The 22,371-nt window shown below is 41.1% G+C and overlaps 1 protein-coding gene and 1 long non-coding RNA gene across 9 annotated transcripts in view; one reads left to right on the top strand and one right to left on the bottom strand.

The window, feature by feature from the left end:
* LOC121069080 overlaps positions 1-21,813 on the top strand; it is a 97,777-nt gene extending 75,964 nt beyond the window's left edge. For 7 of the 8 annotated variants that reach the window (XR_005819230.1, XR_005819232.1, XR_005819229.1 and 4 more), the window contains one exon: positions 1,624-3,501. This is a non-coding gene — a long non-coding RNA (uncharacterized LOC121069080). Of the gene's footprint in view, positions 1-1,623; positions 3,502-16,568; positions 16,668-19,425 lie in introns of those variants that run through there. The other variant, XR_005819233.1, reaches the window with a different exon arrangement.
* Positions 8,562-22,256, bottom strand: ZNF330 (zinc finger protein 330). The gene is made up of 10 exons (XM_040554797.1): positions 22,125-22,256; positions 18,599-18,728; positions 18,313-18,332; positions 18,139-18,209; positions 15,940-16,019; positions 14,512-14,638; positions 13,657-13,761; positions 11,138-11,184; positions 9,937-10,054; positions 8,562-9,289 (listed from the first exon to the last, which is right to left on the bottom strand). The coding sequence occupies exons 2-10, from the start codon at positions 18,716-18,718 to the stop codon at positions 9,012-9,014; spliced, it is 966 nt and encodes a 321-aa protein (XP_040410731.1). The 5' UTR covers positions 18,719-18,728; positions 22,125-22,256; the 3' UTR covers positions 8,562-9,011.
* Between the last annotated feature and the right edge of the window lie 115 nt (positions 22,257-22,371).

The raw sequence follows: 22,371 nt of genomic DNA on the forward strand, positions 1-22,371 counted from the left end.
CTTATTTATATCAAAACCTAGTGCTTTCATGGCTTACAAGCACAGATGGAAAAACAGCTTTCACCCTTTCGGCCATGATGAAACATTTCATGGTGGCTAACAGAATGCAAGAGTGAAATGAAAGACTCTGTCCATGGCAGGAATAAGAATGAAGACCAGGGATCTCTGGTGCAGTCATATTTCAGGATTAATCCAAATGACTGTGGAAAGCACACACTTCCCATACCTCAACATGTATCGCACTATACAGTAGACCTGGGAAATCCTTCCCCTGGCACCCCTCCTTAATCTCCCACATCACTAAAAGGCATTCTTTCTACCAAGTCTTGTATCAGTTCCCTCTTCCCTGCAGAAAATGGCTGCAACAGCAGACAGCTCAGCCAGGGTGCCAGAAATGTCCAATTAAGATGACAATAGAGGGCAGCTGAGTGTGGAAGAACTGCTTCCAGATTGGGTGCTTAGAACTGATATATTTTGTTGTTCGTGAAATAGCTGTTGGAAGATGATACTTGATATCTTGATCACATTTCAAACTTTCCCACATTAATTACACAATTTCCTTAATTTAAGGGACAGGTGGTTGTCATTTACTTATTCCCCGCACTAAACACGGAGGCGATCTGACCAGAAACCTAAGCGAGGTTTTTTTAAACCTTAGCCCGCTAATTCTATCTGTGTGCATATTCAGTGATTTTGAATCTCAGGAGGTGACAAGTCCTGCTTTTTGTTAGAAGAAACCCAAAGCATGCAAATGGCTTTCTGTGCTGGTCTTTCTGTTCAGCTTCAGAGAGAAACACGGTGTGCCGTTTGCTTTGGTGCGTGAGGCTCTGTGCAGAGGTGCTGCTTGAGGGAGTGCAAGCTCTGTGAGCAGCAGGAGCGTGTGCTCTCTGCCTCGGTCCCTGATTAAACCCCATCCTTCAGGCAGAAATGGCTCCTGGAAACCAGCCACTGGTGCTGGGCTGAGATTGCCGAGATAGGAATCGCCTTCTGCTGTTCCCAGCTGCCAGCAATGTGTAAATAAAAGTAAGCTGTACTTGGACTCTGCGTCACTTAACCGCAGCACAAAATCAACTTACGGGGCTTCACATTTTGGATCTCACGCGCTAAGTGATTGCTGTTGGTGCCAGAAGGAGCACTGACATGCCAGAAAGGGGAACGCAACAGTGCGGCCCCTGCTGCAGCTGAGAGGTGTCCAAGCCCCAGCTGGGAGCCAGCAGACACCCCAGCAGGTCCCGATGGCCCAGCCGAAGAGGAGGTTGCCCAAAGACCATGTTCACCCAGTCCACAGGCTGCATTTCATTGACACCCAGCTCATCTGAACACAGCCAAGGCTTACTGGGAAGCAGGTAGCTGTTCGGCTGAACCTGACAGGGAATAGGCAGCAGTGGGGTCTTTGGCAGCAGGTGAAAGTGCAGGGATGGGATGAGGACTGGAGTCCAAGGAGCCCCACAGGGCAGGGAGCTGGCAGGCTGCAACAGACAGGTTCATGAAAACCTACGCAATACCCGTCCTGCAAATTTATTAAATGTGGTTTAACAGTATTTCTTGTAACTCAAAATGCAGACGCTACAATTAGTCCAGTAAAGAACACGACAGATCATCTGGCTTTTGTTTTCTCTTTAGGATATTTCACCAAAGGACCTAAGCCTGGTTGGAAAAAGAATACCATGCCCTGTGGCTTCGCGGGTCAGATCCCTGATTGGTACGAACGGCACTTCTCTGTCAGCTCCTGCAGTGCCTGTTGCCCCAGGATGTGCTCTCCTACTGGGCTGCAGCTTACAAGACCAGCAACAGAGCGAGTGGGAAGACCTCTTAACTTTCTGGATGAAGCTGGAAGCAAGCTGATTATGTGAGAACCAAAAATCTCCAACAGGGCAAAGATTTTCAGATATGTTTAAATGTCACTATAGGGGCTATGGCTCATTTTTTGCTGTTAATAATTTGATACAGCTGTAACATTTATTTTAATAATACCCAAAGACAAATTACAGTATCTAAAAAGACCAGGGTTACATTTTAGTTTTCTAAAAGCTGAGATAGTCATATTAATATATTATGAAGGTATTGTATCAAGAGTGCTAGTATTTTAATGATAAAACACCTAGGATCAGTAGAAAATATAAGTAATCTGCAAATTCATTTTAGATACAATGAAATAGCATAGCATAAGGGGTCTGTTACATTTTAAATAGGACAAACATTAATTATACTTCATGCTGCAACACTTATTCTTCTGAGGTAAGAAGCAGCAGGAAGGTGCAGCAGGACTCTTATTTGATCACACAGCATCTGCAAATGTGCAGGGGGCCACAGCAGCTCATCTGACAGCAACAGGCAAAGGCTGCAGTAATTATGGTGCTTGCTGATGCTGAAGGCAAGCTGCAGAGCAGCCATGCTCACCTGGCCCATTAGAGCAGGGCTGGTGGGGACCTGCTAAAGGGCCACAGGCGGAGGGGGAGGTTATAAACAGGGGAGTGGGCAGTAGGGGAGCCACTAGCCCTCTGGTGCAGAGGGGTATGGGCTGGGATCCTGCTCCAGAGCCGTTTTTCCCTTGGTGAGTGCTGTTTTAGCTTCCTCTACAGGGGCAGTGTGATGGTCAGGTGCAGCTGGTGGCAATGAGTGGAGGTGTTTCACAGGCATGGAGAGGAAGGGGAAAGCCAGCGGTGGAGAGTACTCTCCCTTGGCTGTGAGCTCTGTGCTCTGAGGATAGCTACGCAGGGCTGTGTGAGGTTACTGTTTCTGCGTCTGGCATCCCAGAGCTGAGCTCGGGGTGAGGTTTGAACATCCTGTGGTGCAGCAGCCCTGGAGGAGCCCAGGAATGGCGGGCTTACATCTACACTCTGGTATCAGCGCTGCTGTGGCTGTGGGGCCACCCTCAGTTGCTTAAAGCTTCCTACCTTAAACCATGGTCAGAAGTGCTGCTTGCTGGAAAGGTTTCTTTAACTGTTAATTTGCTGATGGCTTTGTGAATTCTTTGATAAAAGAAGAGCTGCGTCCCTCTGAACGTGTGATAAGCATAGATGGTACCTGCTATGATTTATGCTGGCACTATCTGGTTAGAAACCAGTTCTGATGGCAGATCAGAGGAGTGTTTTTGCGCAGCATTAGCGGTAAATGTCATGATGAGATCTTACTTAGAAATATTTGTAATGTCAAGCAAGTGGGGAAAATATGCAAGGAATGCAATTTATCATTTGGCTTCAAAATTATTATTTATGTTCCAAATCCAGTTGCAGTGCTTGTCTGCGTTAAGTGTCTCATAAGAAACTGTATAATGCTCCTTGTGAATTTCCCATGGAACTGTTAGTGCTTTGGCAAACAAAAGCCCCGAGGTTAAGCTCTGTGTAATGCTCCCTTGGCCTCTGCTTCCAGACTTAAGAGGATGGTGCAGGAGAAGCCAATTGCAAGCATATGGTATTGTCTCTGCATCCCTCTGTTCCAAAGCGCTCAGCACCGCTTTGGTTTTCAGCTGTTGATATTGTAACATCTTTATTTACCTTCTTGTTGCTGTTTCTTTTTCTCACATAAATCCACACTCAACAGATTTTTATTTTTTTTTCAATAAGGAAAAAGCATTGATAATGACTTCTTTATAAACCTGTGGATGCAGTCTGTTGTCCCTAAGGCAGAAGTAGAGTGAAAAATACCATTTTTGTGGGATTCAGCTCCCTAGGAACTGTTTTTCCAGCCAAGACATTACAAGGCAGGTAGAGGCTGCAGCACTTGGGTTTCTGCTGGCTTCCAGAGCAGTCTAGTGAAAGGTCACGTACCGCCTTGAACCAGCAGGAGAGCACAGTGTTTTGAATTGATGCTGCCATCAAGGGTGAGGTCCTTTGCGCATCTTCCCTGCTGGTGGGAAAATCTCAAAGGGGCTCATCCTTGTCTCTGCTGTCAGAATAAGGTGCTGAATTTAAATCAGGCCAGAAGCGGTCCAAGGGTTATGTGCCGGACTAACAGTGATTCGCTTTCAAAAGAATTAACTTCTTTATGCCAAAAATAAAACAGTGGGAAGAGCATTGGGCAACTATAGCAGGAAAATGTTTGTAGTACCTGCTGAAGAAATTTTGTGGGTCTCTGACATTCTAACCCACCAATAAAAAATTAAAATAAAATTTACTCAGTGGTTTTGTAAGGTGAAAAATCAATCTGAAAACTTATGGTAGATGTCATATAACATCATGATGAAGTTGAGACATTACTTAGGCCCTGTAGGCACTCAGTACTTCTTATTTCAGAAAGAAACAGAAGTGAATTTCCAATTCCTGGTAAGTTTGTGAATAGTGTGGAAGAATCACTATGGTTTCCAAACAGGGGTTAAGAAGAACGCAGCAAACATTTTAGTGTGCATTCACATTAAGGAAGGATGGGTGTACATAGATACAAAAGGCTTTCTCTTGCTTCATAGTTGTTTCTCTTCGGAAAACATTCAGTGTGGTACTCAAAAATGAGATGATTGTAAACTAACAGCAAAACTGCGTGCTTATTGGTAGCTTCATTTGTTGAGAGGCTGAAATGTGATTTTATTTTTTCCCTCCATATTGCATCAGTATCTAATCAAGTAAATCACTGCAGAAGATAAAGTACAGGCTTGTGAGCCTATCATTTGTTCAACAAAGGGAAACTAATGGCTTTTTCATGGAATGATTCTGATGTTTATGACATTATCTTGCTGACTTTTTTTGGTCTATTCTGGCTATGAAAGCTAAAAGAAAACTAAGCCCTGCTTCAAAATTCAGATGCGTGGTAGCTAATTGTAGTACACACAAACTTAATAAAGAGGTGTCATTAGTTGTAAAATATCTTTAGTCTAGTGTTTGCCGGGTGGGAGATGGAGAGGCCAAGCTGCAGAGGACTATTGCCAACTGGATCACTCAGGCTGTGATTTTGTTAATTACTGTGGTGTGTTTTTTTCTTTGCATACCTACAAAGCAGAGATGATAAAATTTGTCCCCTAATTGCCTTGAGCTTTTAGCAAATACTTATGGACTACATGTAGACTTTCAGACGAGTAATTAAATTTCTACATCTTGTGAAATGCTTTGCAGAATTGTATCTCTTCCTGCTTCAAACAGCTTTCTCTTTCAATCTTGAAAACACCTTATATAAGAATTGTTGAAGTTTAGGGCTAACATTTTTATGCTAATGATACCACATTATCCTCATGTTAAGTGTTGTTCTGTCTTCCTCATTTAAGCTTATCCTCGTGTTTTGTTCCATACCACCTCTTGACAATTTAAGATGAACTGCAGATATTAAAGAGCACTGAATTGCTCCCACTTGGATAAATGAGAGCTTTGCTATTGGTTCCTCTGGAGATAGGATCAGGACCTTGATAGATGCATGCAATGTCTTGTAAGACATGCTAATATGCTTTCTGCCTCAACAAATAAGACTCTAAGCACTTCTGAAGCTTGTCATCTGGTTCTCTGCAGCATACATGCTACTACCCTATCAGCTGGCATTTGAAATTGTTCAGTACATAAAATGATCTGCACATTAATTTGCTGGAAACAAAAACAGCATCCCTGCAATGGGATTCACCAAATGACTCCCAGTCACAGGTACTAAATCACACCTGAGTACAAATGGAAATGCATTAAATCCACATAAGTACCCAATGAATTCATAATGAGCTGAAGCTGTCACCATTACAGCAGAGTGTAAAGCCAGGAAAGAGCTTACAGATGTGGCCAGAGCGCTTGTTTTTTAGGTCCATAGGCACAATAAATATTACTATATCTTTTGGCTGAAAGTCTAGTTATGCTTCGTTTAAATGGTCATTGAGGAGGAGAAAACTAAAGTGTAAGACTTCATGAAGCTGTTGGTTTTCTGGAGTAGCATAAGTAACTCTCAAGTATTCCTGATTGCATGTTTAAATACTACCCTCCTCTCAGCTCAGGATTTCCCTTGACCAGTGACAGCGTTTTCAAAGGAAAAGTCAATGTCTCGTACAATCTCAGGACTGTATTTACCTGCGTCTTGCCCCACCAGGAAGCACATTCTACACTACTGCAGTCCAAAAAATGTGCAGTCATGAGTGGTTGGCTGTGTGTGCCCAGGCACCAAGTTCTGGACTGAAGTCACTTGAAGAAATCATCTCTTCGACAGAAGCAGCTCAGCAGTAGTCTGAAAACACTTGGTGAATTGTGACAGTGCCTGAACTAGCTTGAGATCCTGTGAGCTGTAAAATGTATGCTACCAGTACCACAGCATCCTCACCTTCAGATTTAGCAACAGCTAACTTGGCCACTGACTTTGAAAGAACAAATAAATGGAGCACTGATTTATACATTAGGTGTGGAGATGGCTTACAGTCCCATCAGTGCCCTACTAGCATTCCTCCAAGGTACTTCAAAGTAATCGCAACGAAGAAAGGCATGTTCATTCTTTGTTTCGTCCTTTACCTGTGTTTTACCATAAGACAACTAAAATGGTGCAGTTCCTGTGAGAGCAAGCTCTGAGTTACTATCCCCATGCTTTTAACTTCAATAACTAAGTGAAGGAGGATGAGAAAGTGCAACCTGTAGCAGCATATCCTGCCTGTCATCACAGATTTACCAACCCCATTAGTAGAAAGCATGGTCATGTTTGTCTTTTCCAGCTTGAGTCTGCCAGATTACTTCAAAGCAGCTTAGACTTGTTTGTTCTGACCCTTCAAAGGCCAGCCATCACAAGTCTAATACCTTGGCCCTGTTTCCGGCCAGGTTCATAGTTCAGTGGTATGAAGACCAGAACAAAGAAAAAAAGCAAATAAATGCCTCTGTCCACTGAGCAGTGACCCTCTAAATTACAGCTGATATCCTGAGCATCTGTGTAGGCAGTGCTGTGGCCTTCTACTACAGTATGCTAGAAACATGTATTAGCTCTGGAGGATTGATCGTGCAACCAAACCATCAGTGCAAGGACACTTCAATGAGAAAATGAATAATTCTTTCCTCTGATTATAATGATTAATTCTGTTACGTCAGCAGCCTTTGGCACAGTCAGTGACAGCAGCAGATTTCATATGGGGAAAAAAATCTAATTCAAGAGCCAAGAACCTTAAAGGGGAATTTTGTGCAGTTAAGTAATATTAACAAATGACACAAGCAGCTGTAATTTAAGTATGTCCAGAATAGCACATTCTTTTCTCAATCCTATATAAGACTTTGTAATGACATATAATTGTTTCGTGCTCGATATATTAACCGAGATAAAAACTGATTGTTTCTGGAATTGACCACTGACAGATGGACTCAACTGTAGAAGTTTTAGGACCATGTGAAGCTCAGCACAAATTCTATCACAGGTGCCAATTTCACAAGTCAGTAATCACTGTTGGACTGGCAGGCATCCTACTTCCCTCACTTCAAGTTTGGTTATGCAAAAGACTAATCAAGACATCTGTCAGGTACAGAATTTAAGATGGATAGGTCTTTTAGCATTTAAAGCTAGTTGTCCTTAGAGTTTTGTTTTTTGAAAGGGATTTGACTTTCAGACACTTTTAACTGATTTCCTTTCTGATTTGGAAGGCGAGCACTTAAAATGGACTCATCAGGTCATCTTATTCTCCAGTGCAGTTTGTTTCCTGCAGTTGTCATAACCAAGTTGCCCAGTTTGTCAATTTGTTTTTGTCTTGAATGCATTCCAGCTCATGTCTTTTATGCATTTGGTATGAGAGGCATTTAGGAGAGAACTATCAAGGCCAGGTTCCTCGCTCCTGTTTTGTTAGTGAATACTTGTTTGGCAGTCCTAGCATCATTAAAAATTATCCTCAAATGGGATATGCTCTGCCAACATATGACCCTAATCTGCATGAGCAACAATAGAGAAAGCACTACAAAAGTACATAATTCTATAATCAGTTCAGGTATTTGATGGATTACAAGAAATAGCTCTCTTGCATTTAAACATGGAATTTAGAAAACTGGAGTAATACTTCAGGTGATTGTCCTTATATCTTGATCTGTCTGCTGTTAGTCACTATCTTTTCAATGTTCCCCTACAGAAGGAAACTAAATGCTATTACCTACATTTGTAGATTGGTAATGAATACGTTGTTTCAAATCAAGAATCACTTCTTACACTTCTGCAAGCATCACCACCTTTGCTCAGGTGTGCTGATGACTTGCCTTGTACCAGTGCACTTACACAGAACAGTATCTGAACCCAGCATACCTGTATTTTCCTTACCTTATCAATTCATACACAGGGTTTGTTTCCTAACATTTTTTTAAATTATTTTTATATTATATGCAAAGAGAAGAGTTGAATGCTTGGCATGGAATAAACCTGTCTTCTTTTGATCTAATGAGAAATTGATAGATTTTAGTGGGAGAGAAGATACACCAACATTTGTGTTGAAATAATTCTGACTATCTGGGGTGCATTTGTAATGATTACATATAGCCCCAATTATTATCTTGTACTAAAAATTGCCAGAAAGATAATGTTCAAGTACAGAGAGAACTACATTGATCTGCATTACCTACATACAATAAGAAGTTATTTTAATGCCAATTTACACTGTGTGCAAGCTGCTTTCCAACTATTCAAAAGTCATCAATAGTTATGACAATTCATTTGAGAATGCAGTTGACCTTTATTGTGCAGAAAAAAAAATAGTCTACAACCCACCAATACATTAATCTTATGAAATCAGTTAACAATTATTGTAAAAATAACTTAATTTCTGATGAGCAAATGGAAACAAGTTGTACAGCCCTCCCACATTCCTATATTGATAGAGGAAAAAGGCATTAAACTGTTACACTCAGTAACTGAAGGACAATACCACTTCAGCTGGTTAGGGGAATAAAAATATTCCCATTTTCTCCCCCAAGTCACAAACCCAATAATGGTTTATACTAACAAATCTCTCTTGGAGTTACTACAGACGTCTCACACTCTTCATTCTCAAACTGTGATATGTAAGTACCTGATAAAGCTATCCTACTGGCATGTATACAACTCATAAGTGAAACACCTGCTTGGCTCCTTCCCAATCTTTTTAGCCTACTAGCATACTAAGATTAATCTTCAGGTTCCTCATAATGTGCATACCCACTAGCATAAGTCCTTCCTAAACTCAAGTTGCTGAATACATCCATGGTCTCTGTATCAGAATCCTTCCCTCCCTCATCATTGTCATCTTCATCGTCCTCTTCTGCTTCATATTCATCATATTCATCCTCATGATCACCTGCATCTCCAGCCTTGTTGGAGGAGAGGTTCTTCCAGTAGGCATCATAACCAGAAGCTCCATCTACATCTTCACCTCCAGTCTGGCGGCCAAACTTCAAAGAGCGTGCTGCAGGCAGAGAAAAACCATCATGCTCTCACTCCTCAATACCAATTTGAGCAGAGTATCTTGACGCTTCTTTTCCGTCCTTGTTTACTACTCAGCTAAGAGTACACAATGCCTGTCAACCTTTTTCTAAATCTGACATTTTCAGATTAAATCCATCCTCTGACAGAACCTTTCCACTACATGCAGTCTCTCCCCACGCAGCCATGTTTGTATAATCAATAACTGCTTCCAGAGTACAATTTAGATTTTAGGATATACCTTCAGTACTCTAGCCAAGAAAACCTGTAATGGGATGTGCTCCACGAACGTAGTACATATTCTGATTTATTAAAGAGTAGTTAAGGAATAGATTCTAAGCATGCCATCAAATGACACTTCTAAATTCATTAGCCTGTTTTTTATAAGTGAAATAAAGGCTTAAGTGGGGACCTAAAATCTCAAGCTAAACAGGAACTTTTACTGTGTTAGAATCGACTAACAATTAAGAATGACTGCTCAATTCTCGAAACAATTTTTTTTTCTCATAACAAATACAACAAAACTTTGTAAAACAGCTGAAAGTAACCAGACTTTTCTCAGTGTTTCCATGCAGAAAAGTAGTCACCAGTGATACCTGTACAGCTTGTTAGCTAGAGAAGCGGGCTTACTTGACATGCTCAGGTCCTTTGTCTGCTGAGTTTCATGGCCGCATTTAGGGCAAGGAGGCTCTTTTCCCTTTTCCTGCTTAAAAACCTTACTTCGCACATGATCGTCACAAAAACAAGCCTGGGGGGTGAAAAGAGAATGAAAAGGCTAAATGTTTTAACCATAGAATCTTCAGCAAGAAGCAAGCAAAAATGTGTCTAACAGCAGCAAGATTTTCTGGTCGGGATTAAACTTTAATGAGCTCTTATCTGCAGTGGAACTGGAATCTGCACACTACTTAAGAGCTGAACTGCTGTGTTAAATGTCGTTTCATGGTTACCTGGGGTAGAGACTGCAAAAAGGTGCTGATAAACAGGTAGAAAAAGTAACATATTCAAGGACTGGATTACATTGCTGCCCACAAGGAGCCTGGCACTTCTTGGTTTACCTTGGCAAGCTTAAATAAAATACTATCAGATACGCATGCCAGGACGTAAATATGCAGCGACCCAAAGGCAAGAATTAAATTGAAACTTCATGTGTTGAGCACCAGGGTGCCAGTGAAGATATATGGAGAAAGAAATAATTTGAATACAAAATTGATGCCATGGAGACACTGGAGGAAAAAGAAAAAATGAAGGACAAGAAAAATAAGAGCAGGCAATGAACCAGTACCTGGAGAAATCTGGGCAATGCTGATGGTGAAGCAGGTGGTACTTTTTATACAACATTACTCCTGACTGTGTAAAAACAAAAGCCTGGTTTTAACAAATTAGCCTGTGCATGTGTAAAACTGGAGATAATTTTTTTTGGATCCATGCTGCAGTGTTTTCTGGTCAGATCATCACTTGACTGTTTGCAAAAACTTTTAAAATGCTCGTAGCTTTATGATAGATCAAAACATATTCCAAGCCTTGGATTCTGTTTAAGACCATGGATTTGCCTTTTTGAAAAGGTCCAAACATGGTACAGCCCCAATTTAAACACAGAGCCGAGTCAAGATCACCTCACCTGGTATGAGGATGCACAACAGCGGCTTGTGGTAACAGGCAAACAAATAAAAGACTTGCATAAGTCTATGCCCAAGCTTCAGAAACTAATACAAAAATTATGAATGTTTTTGAACAATCCAGAGGAAAGCATGACAAGATTTGGTACCAGCCTTGGAAGCTAAGGAGAACAAGTCTACAATCATAGCTACTTGCAACTGTCTTTATTCTTTACCTTACAACGCAGGCATGAATGCTGCCCAAGCCTGTTACAGGAAACACCTGCAGGAGAAAATCAATATGTAAAACTCATCACTTGGAAACTGCAGATCTGTAATTTTTGTTAACATCCTGTAGAAAAAAGTATGTAACAATGCAACAATTTGAGGCATTTGTTTTTAATTCCCTGAAAAACTACACTTTGGAAACATGAATCAGTCATTTTACCATCCAATACCTTCTTGACTCTATTTTACTAGATCTTTCAAATCTAAGCCTCCGTGCAATAAAGCAATTTGACACAAAGTACAAGCTGAAGAGAGAGAAAGTGTAATCGCTCTTGAGTTTTCACATTTTTAAAAACAGAAGTTCCAGATTCAGTTTGATGTTAAGAGATTTTCTTACTTTTTCTTGTACCACAGTGTCAAGAGGAGGAGCACTAGCATGTTATAGTTCCTTTAAAAAAAAAAAAAATGCTCCAGTAGCCTTTATCTCATTTAAATGGAATTTGAGGGCACTTAAAGCTTGCAAATTTCAAACCTAGAAGAGTTATTTTGGTCTGTATTTTCAGTCACATCCCCAGGGACTTTATATGGACTCATCCACTTTATTGCATACAACTTTATATAACAAAAATATGTATCTGTGTTAAAGAATGACAGCTGGTACATGAATTGTAAAGACAGGAATCAGCATTTGCAAAATCTAACTTGTCTTAAAGCTTCAAACTGGTTTCTTCATTCCACTAGAGGGAGTATAGTACAGGCAACTACACAGGAATTGCTAGCAGCATGAGGCTGGGGAAAAGTTACTCCGTAAGAAGCACCAATACATATCTTGTCATGAGTCTCTGCGCACATACTCAATCTCTCCACCTCACCTTACACCTATGATCACAAAGCTTTTGAATCTCAGGTAAAAGAATTGAGTTCTCCACGTGAGCAGGATAGCCGTGGGAGTTAGCACTCTGTCATGCATTTAAAGATAGAATTGCAAATGCTAATGCATATATATTTAAAAATTTCTAGAGCATCTCTGCATTAAAAAACTTGTGTTGTAAAGTAAAAGATTTTTTTCATAGCCAGAATGGGTTTTAGACTACAATTGTATGACAACATTTAAAGTTCACATATTTTATGAAAGGTCATGTCTTATAATTCTGCCTCTACCAAGACTGCACGGTGCCACAAGATGCAGAACACAGTGAAAACCCTCAAAAAGGACTTTCTCCATTCAGGGTATGACATCACCTCTGTGAATTAAAAGCTTCTAACAATCAGTGAAAAAATGTTCTTGTGGAACAGCTGTTGTTGCTTCAATATTGCTATGCAGGAAGACATTCTAGCAGAATACATCAAGGAAATCAATCAAGAAAACAGTTGGCAGGCAAAAGAAGATGAGAGAAAAAGGAGATAAGAAATTTCTGAAGACAGACTGTAAAACTGAAATTAACAAATATCCTGAATTGGGAGAATCAATTAGGCCAAGAGATTAAGCCACTTTTGAAGAAGACCACTTTATACGTGATAAAAAGCACCCTGAATTTCTTTTAAAAAGATTGAGAATATTTTAATAGTCAAAATACATAAAAATTTTGGAAGGGACAAACACTTGTCTCATAGGAGAAACCAAATAGTAATTAATGGGGATAGAAAAGAAATACTTCTACAACAGGTTATTTCAGATGTGTACTTTTTTCACTTCCTTTGAAGTTCTTTATTTCAGCCAAAGATGGGTAGTGGACTAGCAATGTCCAGTAAGAAAACAAGAGGGCCATACAGATACCAGTTGAAGTTTTTCATTTGTCCTTTTGCACTTTGGGTGGACAAGAAGCCTTAAATTACCTGTTTTTTACTCAGAAGTGTTCATGTGTCAACATTTGATGCATCTGCTGACATACATGTCCACAGGTCAGAGAAGAAACTAGCAGTGAGTTCAGGCTTTGGATAAACACGATTTTGTCCCTTCTTCCATGCTCATTTTGTCTCAGTAAACATGGTGATCAACACCTCCTGAGTCATGGCCTGCCTCAGGACTCGCTGCTTTTGCAAAATCAACAGGTGCTAACCCTTCACCAACATACAGACCATCCTTTGTACATCCAGAGCAACCTGGGACAATTTAGCCAGGCTAGATACAGATGGTAGGACATTAGGACAGCTGCTTTTTTTGAGGAACGGGTATCTAGAAGTAGCTAACCATACAGTGAGAATTGTGGAAAAGAGCTCCTTCTTGCCTGCAGAGCTTTGAGGACTAAAAAAGCAGCATTATCTGGTCCAGATGCTCAGATGTAGTCCTGGCCACTGCTATGAGGGTCACTTTAGACTGCCACCTATGATCTGGCAGTGAGAAAGATCACACAAAAAGGGTCTAGTCTAGATATCGTGAGCAAGCACTTAGGAAATGAAAGCTGTTTCCTCCAGAGCAAAAAGCAGGCTATTTAGAAAAGGCTCTGGAGAGCATTCTGGAGCACAGAGGAAGTGATTTGGGAGTCTGTTTAGCTTGGAAGAAAGGGACTACAAACAACTAACTTACATTTAAATGTCTCTGCTTCCAAAACTTGGCAGCTGGCTTGATGTTCAAACTGATCATCTTCACAGAGGAAATTGTGGCAAAAAGAACAGGCAAACATTCTCCCTCCTAAAAGATTTATCAAGGCAAATTAATCAGCAACAGGCATAGGCTTCAAGTTCTCCTCCACAAACAATTTAGGCAGTTCTATGTAGCTATGTAGTTTTGACTGAAGACTAGTACTCCCCTCCATCACGGGCTTCAACAAAAACTTCTAAATTAGACACTAGCATCCATTACTAAACTGAAAAATACTATGTTTCCTACAAGACAGGATAGCATAAATACAAAACAAGTATTACTCCTAGACTTTTTAATTCAACTATGACATTTGAGTATTTTCAAATGGTATCAGACCTTCTCTCATCTACAGTCTCCTTCCATCCCACCCCCTCACCTCCAGTGCCCACTAAAATACACATTTTAAAGGATTCCACAAATCAAGGTTAGTATGGTTTGCCAAGCTAACCCAAATCCAAATACCTGGGAATCCAAATACCTGAACTAGTGCAGATGAAAGGATTGAGAATGGCAGCAAATTGCATGTTGACAACCAGATGCAGTGCTTAATTACGTGAAGCATTCAGCTGATAGGACAGTTAATTACATAAGTGTCCCTGATTTAAGCACTGTGTGTTCTTGGGCACATTATTTATATTCCCCACTGCATGAGGTCTGTTTTTCAACTGAGAATGCCTTGCTTTGATCAAATGTACTCAGCAGTGAAGATTAAAAATGCTACATTAGGGATACGGGTACAATAACTTAAGCAATGTGAGGGAAAAGTATAGTTTAGTTCATTAAGTGTAAGCAACCTACCATGATCCCAGACAGTTCTTTCACACTCAATACATTCTGCATCTGCAAGAGGGCAGATGCACGCGTGTGTGCTGAGACACTTCCTCCCGTGACACACCCAAGCCTCACAGAAATCACAGATTGCACCCTGCAATTACAGAAAGATATCATCTTGGGACTTTTTACAATATCTAGAGAAACTCTTATTCTATAGCCCTGAATGCATCCAAGTATCTGTTCTCTCAGTGGGTTCGTTTCAGGTGAGCAAGAGAGTATGAAACAATCAGTATTCCAATCAAGCCACTCCAGGTTTCATCTTTTTTTGTTTGACGCTCATTTTTTGCAAAATTAAATATAACAAGCGATAACACTTTTTTCCCCATTTGTTTTTGCTTTTTAAATTTCCTAACTTAAATCTTACGCATGAAAATTGTCTTCTAGCTGAACCCTGAGATTCATAAATGATAGCAATATTCTGGCAAAAATGCAATTTCAAGAATAAAGCCCTATATTCTGACAGCTGAAATCACTCGTTCAGATTTTAAACCATGCTATATTAGAACACAAGCTCCACAGACAAAGTTCAAATTACTCATCAGAAATAAAATCATACTTTTTCATTTTAATTAAACAGTAAGATCTACAAATAAATACTACAATTTTGTATAGTTGAAGAAGCCTCATCAGCCCATATGTAACGAACTACCATGTACGTGCACACACACAAAACTAATAAAACAATAGTGAATCCAAATTAATTGTTGATGAGGTTGTGTCTGTTAAGGCATGGAATGAGCTTAGGAACTTCAGACTGGAAAGGCCACCTGTGTTACTGAGAAAAGCTGATTGCCGAATGGATACAGAAACAGGACAGAGGCTCAGTCTGTACAGCATTTAATCCACAGGCTATGACATGCCATATCTTGCTTCTCAGGACTAATTAACTTTCTTCTAAGAATCAGAAATCCAACAGCTAGAAGTTATGACCATCTCTGCAAAGAGCCCAAATGTGGGGTTTTGTTTGTTTTTAAATAAAATCCCCACTAATGCCATGGGACAGGTTGCTCTCTGCAAAATACTAAGATAACAGTAAGTAAATCAAGTCCACTAGTTTCTACAAAATGATTCTAGACTTTAATGAAGACTAGAAATTGGCTATGGGGTATATAAGCCCCTGTACTGTGAATGCATGTGCTTAAGACCTGCCACCAACACAGATCTGTTGACATCCAGGACATATGTCAGGGTTTGCGGGAGATGAATCAAAAAAAAAAAGGCAAAATTTGAGTTTCCAGTATCATTGAAAAATCAGCTTGCAATGGTAAGATGAAAGAAAAATCTTCACATGGTACATACTATCATTGCATAAGTTTGTTCTATCTTATTTTAGAAAGATTTGCATAAATAACCCCTCACTGCAAAACAAAGGCTGTCATCTTATATACGTACCACCATTGCTAGTCCAGTACTGTAGACACCAGCATGTTTTATGACACAGTCTGAAGACTTCATCATGCATTTGGTTTTTCCTGTTTAAAAAAAAACAAGTGGTAAACAACCACAACAGAAGTATATAAAAATTCAAAAAGAAAGAATGTTGATATAAGAGCAGCAATTCAATCAAACACCAGTACTTAGTTCTATATCTAGGTAAAAAATAATGCAAACGTTTGCAAACTGTAACCTAACCTTATATCACCCTTAGATCAAATTAATTATGTTTTGTTTTCAGCCAAAATCTCTTGCCCCAGTGCTAAGATGAGGCAATCAGTTGTCTTGCTGTATGTTTTGAGCCATGCTGAATATATTGGCAAGAATTTCAAATGTCAAAACAAAGTAATTACGGTGCAAGTCAAGCAACAACATCTCGAAAAGTTACATTTAAAATTGCTGCCAGTTCTATCCCTCCATAATAGTGATGTGGCCAAGGCTGATGTCCTCTGAAAAAAGACACGTGTACCTGATGGTTTAATTACTTGAGTACTTAGATCCTTGCTTTTTTGTGTGTTCTGTGTGATTTTTTGTTTTTGAACCATATGAGATGACTTCCTAGGCAAAATAATTCTCTTTACATGCAGGAATTGGATGGGACTAGAAGCCACAGTCTGTACTTCAAAGTCATTCTGATACACACAAGCGACTAGGGTGACAACTTTCCCTTAATCCTTGCTTCTGATGTAAGTAGCTCTACCACAAAGATCCATACTCTGTATGTAGTTACGCAAGCAAAAAAAATTTGTAATTAGCCCAGGTTATTGCACTGGGATTTTTATTACAGGTTTAAGCTGAGCTGCTGCAGACCCCTTTGGTGTCTGTGTTATTTCCTCCTTAGAGAAATCAACAAAAGGATGTTCCCTGCAAACCTACTGAAGAGCTAACAAAACCAAATTCTACTCTGCAAATGCAATTAAATCCCAGTATGCAGCATCAGCAGCAGAGTTTTGATTTAATCATGCCTCAGATGCCAAATGGCACTGAGGAATGACCACTGGTGATCTGATCTGGGCAACATGAGGTGGTGGGGATATTGCTGGGTCTGGGCCACTGCAATATAGCTGCCGTGCTCCCATCCCTCAGGGACTTCTCTAGGAAAGATGATGTTTGTTTATGAGGCCTGTCAACAACACTTGATTAAGCACCAAACAGTTCTAATGGTCTTTGTCCTGGCAAACCCTAGGGGACTCAGCATTGTTTTGTGGTTATTAGAAATGCTTTTGTTTCAGAAACATCCTGCAGATTAAGATAAATTCAACATATGGGAGTCAACTTCAGAGGTATAATAGACTGTAAAATACACAACGTGTTTTTAGTACTTCACTACATGATGACAGAAGGAAGACTTATGAAGGATGGTGCGCTGCCATTGCACACAGTCAGCCTGGCTTCCAGAAATGCTCAGTATCTGCAGGTCCCAAAAAAGGCACTGGAAGCTGCAAATGTCAGCAGCTCTGAGCATCAGACTACAAAACAGCCAAATAGCTTAATGACAAACTGAAAATCTCTGAGGATGTGTTGAAACAGTAAAACAACAAAAATCACTTCAAAGTCTAAAATGATTATTAACCTCCCCTGCAAGCAAACAGTTGTTTACATAAACGGGCAGTTTAGCCTGATTCAGAACCCAGTTCTATCACTAGGAGACCTCTTCGAAAGCACCAGCCCTCTAGCGCACAGAGTTAACACAAACAGCTTATGTTACAAAACCATGTAAGGACAATAATGTACTGATGCTTTAATTGATATTAATGATATCATCCCCCAAATGCAGTATGTATTAGTGCCTTTGTGGCAGTCAGCTCTTTTTAATCTTTGTTGTCACTAGGAAACAATACTGCATATAGTAAATCTAGGGAAAAAGTCAGATGTTCTCAGTCCCAAAAGGCAGTGAGACAAGTTCTTCTAAATATCAAATACTGAAGACAAGCCCATGGCCCAGACTTGCAAACCCTGGAGGGTCAGAGGTATATGCATTCGTCTGCATGACGAAGCAAGAACCTCTTCTCAAGGAGGATATTCACAACAGATTTAAAAGAACCTGCTCCAAAAATTGCAAAGGTACTTTAAGACAAAGGTACTATAACTGCTGAGAGTTTAAAAACACAAAAGGGAATGTGAAATAGTATGTTTACCATCATTATTTCCACTTACCACACTGTGCACAAATGGGTAATTTTTGAACAGAGTTACAGAAGTAGCAAAAAGCTCTATTCTTCTGTCGTCTAGGCACATGGAAAAAAAAAACAGAACATTAAACAAGACTTGCAAAATGTTTGAAACCAATTAATGTTAAACTGATAATTTTAGAAGGGGAATAATATTTACCTTTGGCACTTATCACATTCCTAAAAAAAAAAAAAAAGAAACAAAATGCTAATAATTATTTTTATTCTGTATGAGCATAAAATGTATAGACCCCACAGGGACTCTGAATTAAATTCTGATTAGGAACCAAACTTTTTATTCAAGTATTATACCTCTGATGCAAATGTAACCTTAAATGTAGAGGAAGAATGGTATTCTAGGGGTATTAAATACAGTTAAGGTACTATCACTGGTTTTACATAATATAAAATCAAGTATTTTAATACAAAATTTTAAGTTATTTTACCATTGAAGCATTACAAGGATGTTTGGCTAAATCTATGTTGGCTTTTGAAGCCCTTATCTGCTTTTCACGTTCACGGCGGTTCTCAGCTTTCTTACGCGCACCGGTCTTCTTTTTAGGCATTTTTCACCGTCTGTGGGATAGAAAAAGGTATGTAGTGAACACACACAAAACATGTACACTTTACAATACATGTAAATGCACAGATACAGATGACACATCCAGCACAAAAACTGGATCTTGGAGTTGCCATCTGTTAACTATCTTTCATCTCCATTTGCTTCCTTTTCTGAGTTTTTTTTTCAAATGTAGAATAAGGGTCCAGTCTCTTAGAAGAATCATGTGTTGAACCATGAAGAATCTTATGATCTGAAAAGAACTTTTGCTGTCCTCCCCTTTGTGCTTAACTGTCTTTGAAGTGTTTTGCCTTTGGAATAATGTTATGCTTTGTATAATTGTTTGTGATGGGCCTCTGTTTTAAGATCACCTTGTTGCCTGTTTAATAAGGACAATATTCAGCTCATTCTCGCTTCTCTCTTCTCATACTCACTAACTACTTAAATCAGTTAAAAAGCATTCTTCAGGTGAGTGAGTCATGGTGTACTGCAAACATGCAAATTTCACGCTTTGTGAAAGCTTAGAAAGCAAAACGTCACTATTCTAGACTTAAGAGCTGTGACAAAGGGATGTTTGAACTGCAGGTTTATCATTCTAGCACACTAGTAATAATGAGATGAGCATGCACTGCTCTAAAGATGCCACTGTTTCCCAAGAAGGGTTTATGCTAATTTAATTGCATCTGGTTGGATGTGTCTATTTTAACTTTCCAGGAGGCAGCCAAGGCAATGCAGTGGTGAGACTGTTGGTAAATCGATCAGACCACTGTGCTCGTCATCTCATCTCCACAGTGAACTCTGTGAACTCACAGTGATACAAGGAGAGGCAACTCCAAATTGTCATCTCAAAACCTCCATTTCCAGTTCTGGAATTTTAAGAAAATCGCTACAGACTTTGGGCTTGGCAGAAATTGGCCCGCATGATGGCACAGGTCTGCCAAAGCAAAGTTCTGCTGATTCCAGTAGGTCTCCAGGTGGCTACAGGGGCCACTGGTGTGAGAGAAGGAACAGGAGGTACCTGCTCTCCCCAGCCTCGTCCCTAACTCCCAGCTGACTTGTAGGCACGTGTGCTGGCATCTGCAAGGACAGCTGCAGCATCAACAGGCAGTGAACTGTAGCAGCTTAAACGCAGAAGAAAACTTGGTATCTTTTCAAAAGGTCTTATGAAATAAACCCACTGATCCTAACTTTCCAGAACAAAGAAAATTACACAGAAACACAGAAAAAATATTGTCCTGACCACATATTAAAATTTGTATTTGATCACACACATAAATCAGTTTGCTCAGCTGTAGCATTCCGCGCCCCGTTTATGTTCTATTAGTGTCACATTATGTAGTCAAAATAGTATTGCTAAGCTCCCTGCTGGCAACTGTCATTATTCTAGAGCATGACATTTCTGACACTGGGAGTCCAATATGAGGTTGCACGCTAATTTTCCAGCTGCTTGAATGCTGATTTAACAATAGAATTGAATTGTTAGTATTTATACCTTGACTTCTTCACATTACCTCATAAACGAAAGCACTGAGAAGACAAACCACCTTCATAAGAAACGCTCTCTCAATGACTACTGAGGACACAGATTATGAGAAATGTCGAAGACAGGAGTTCTTTAGAAAGCTGTGCTATCAACAACAAAAATGCAATGTCAGGTTCTTTTAACAAAGCTATTAAATTAATCCAGGCTCTCAAACACCAAACAATAAACACCACCGCCCTACAGATCAATATTCTATCACTCTTTCCCTCTGAGCTTCCATGTAAGATGTTTGTCTTTGCCCTAAATTATAGATTTTCAGGGAACTGGCCATCTTTTAATTTTCTGACTATAGCACAATAGTGTTATGATGTCAAAAATTACGATAGTAAAAAAGTTGTTTACCTGCAATTCCTTTCAAATCAGGGTATTGTACCTTTCAGAAGTGTTGATCTGTATTTAATGTTCCTATACAGTATGTTCTGCCTACAGTTTTGACAATCCTTCTGTAATCTGAGGCTGGTGGGTGACCCAAAAATGTATTTAGGCACCACAGCACTGTTACCAAATGTTCAGACAGGAAATGAGAAATTCACAATACTATCTGTCACACTGTGTGTGTTTGTGTACCCTTGTACCCTGCTTCTTTCCATCTACAGTGCTGCCAGAGAAACCACCCAGGATGTAGTAGGTCCATACCTGGATCCCTCCTCAGCCCAAGAAGGTATGAACCTGCTGACCTACAGAGCACCTGAACTCCTGAACCACAACCAGCTCTGCATGAGGGTTTTTCTACCATTTGAAATTTTCTACTCTGGAGCAAAATGTTCCAGATTGACTGGGTTGGAGCAGCAGTAGGGGTGAGCGTGACTTCCTAGCGTAACAGCTGAGGTGTGGTAGAGAAAGCTGAGTCCTGTCATCAGGAGGGCACGTAAGAGGTGAGTGGCTGCGTACTGTGTCCTCAGCACTGTGCATCATTCTGTAAAAGTCCCACTACTGTTCCTCATGGGCTGCGCTGCTTGCTATGGTAAACACAGGCATAGACATCAGGGTTCCCACCACAGCGCCAAAGACTGTTAGTGTATTTCACCTGACACAAACTGTGCTATTTAAAATACATAAATTATGTTTGGCATTTAAATTCCATTGGGGTTATACCATGCCTATGGCTTTTTTTTTCCCCCTCTTTGCAATTATTTTTCGTGAGTCGTTGAAGACGCGTGGTCAGTTTGCAGCAGACAGGGAAGCAGACTGCACCAGCACACATCTGGATCTTGTGTGCTGAGCAGGACATTCCCTCGTGTCATATTATTCTGACTTGGGTGCCACGCTGACCTCCCTACTGTCACAAACGTAATGAACAGCTGTAACAAGACATTCAGCTGGGAGACAGTTGGGATACCCCTGTCCCACCACACAAATATGGAGAGAAGCAGCCTTCTGCCTTCCAGCACTTCTCGTCTGTGACCATCAGACAGCTTCTAGATTCTTTACCAGAAGACCAATGGGGGTCGCTGGGTCACGTCTGCTTCCATGCTGGAGTCACAGAAACCTGCTTCACCACTTGGCAAGCGTTGTACAGGACTCGAACACCGATTAAAATAAGATCTGTGCTAACAGTATTCCGCGCTGATATTCCTCCCTACCTAATAACGAAGTAATTTTCAGGGAAGCGTGATTTGAAGGCGTTACTCCGTCTTTTAGCGAAACGCCCGGCGGCGGCAGCAGGCCCCTGGCCGGGCAGGGCACCGCGGTGCCCCCAGCACGGTCTGGAGGGCGGCGGCCGCCCCCCGGCAGCACGCCTCGGCCCGGGGCACGCAGCCGGGCCCAGCCGCCGGCCCGAAGCCACACAAACCGGCTGCCTTCCCCGCACCGCCACGCACCCAGCGGAGGCCTCCAGCCCCCAGGCCGCGCCGCACCGCCCGCTCCCCACCTGGACCTCGGCGCTGCGCGGCATCCGCTCCCCCGCAGCTCCCCCGGCTCCCGGCGGCAGCCCCCGCCGCCCCTCAGCGCCCGCCGGGCTCCGGCAGCGGGAGGAAGCCGGCAGCGCTCCTCGGCCCGGCCCGGCCCCGCGCCGAGGCACGAAGGTTCCGCTCCAACCGCCGCTGGGGCCGTTAGGGCCGTTGGTCGGGGCCGTTGGGGCCCAGCCTGCCCCAGGGCCGGGGAGAAGGGGCCGCGGT

Source organism: Cygnus olor, chromosome 4 (genome assembly GCF_009769625.2).
Source record: "Cygnus olor isolate bCygOlo1 chromosome 4, bCygOlo1.pri.v2, whole genome shotgun sequence".
Taxonomy (NCBI): domain Eukaryota; kingdom Metazoa; phylum Chordata; class Aves; order Anseriformes; family Anatidae; genus Cygnus; species Cygnus olor.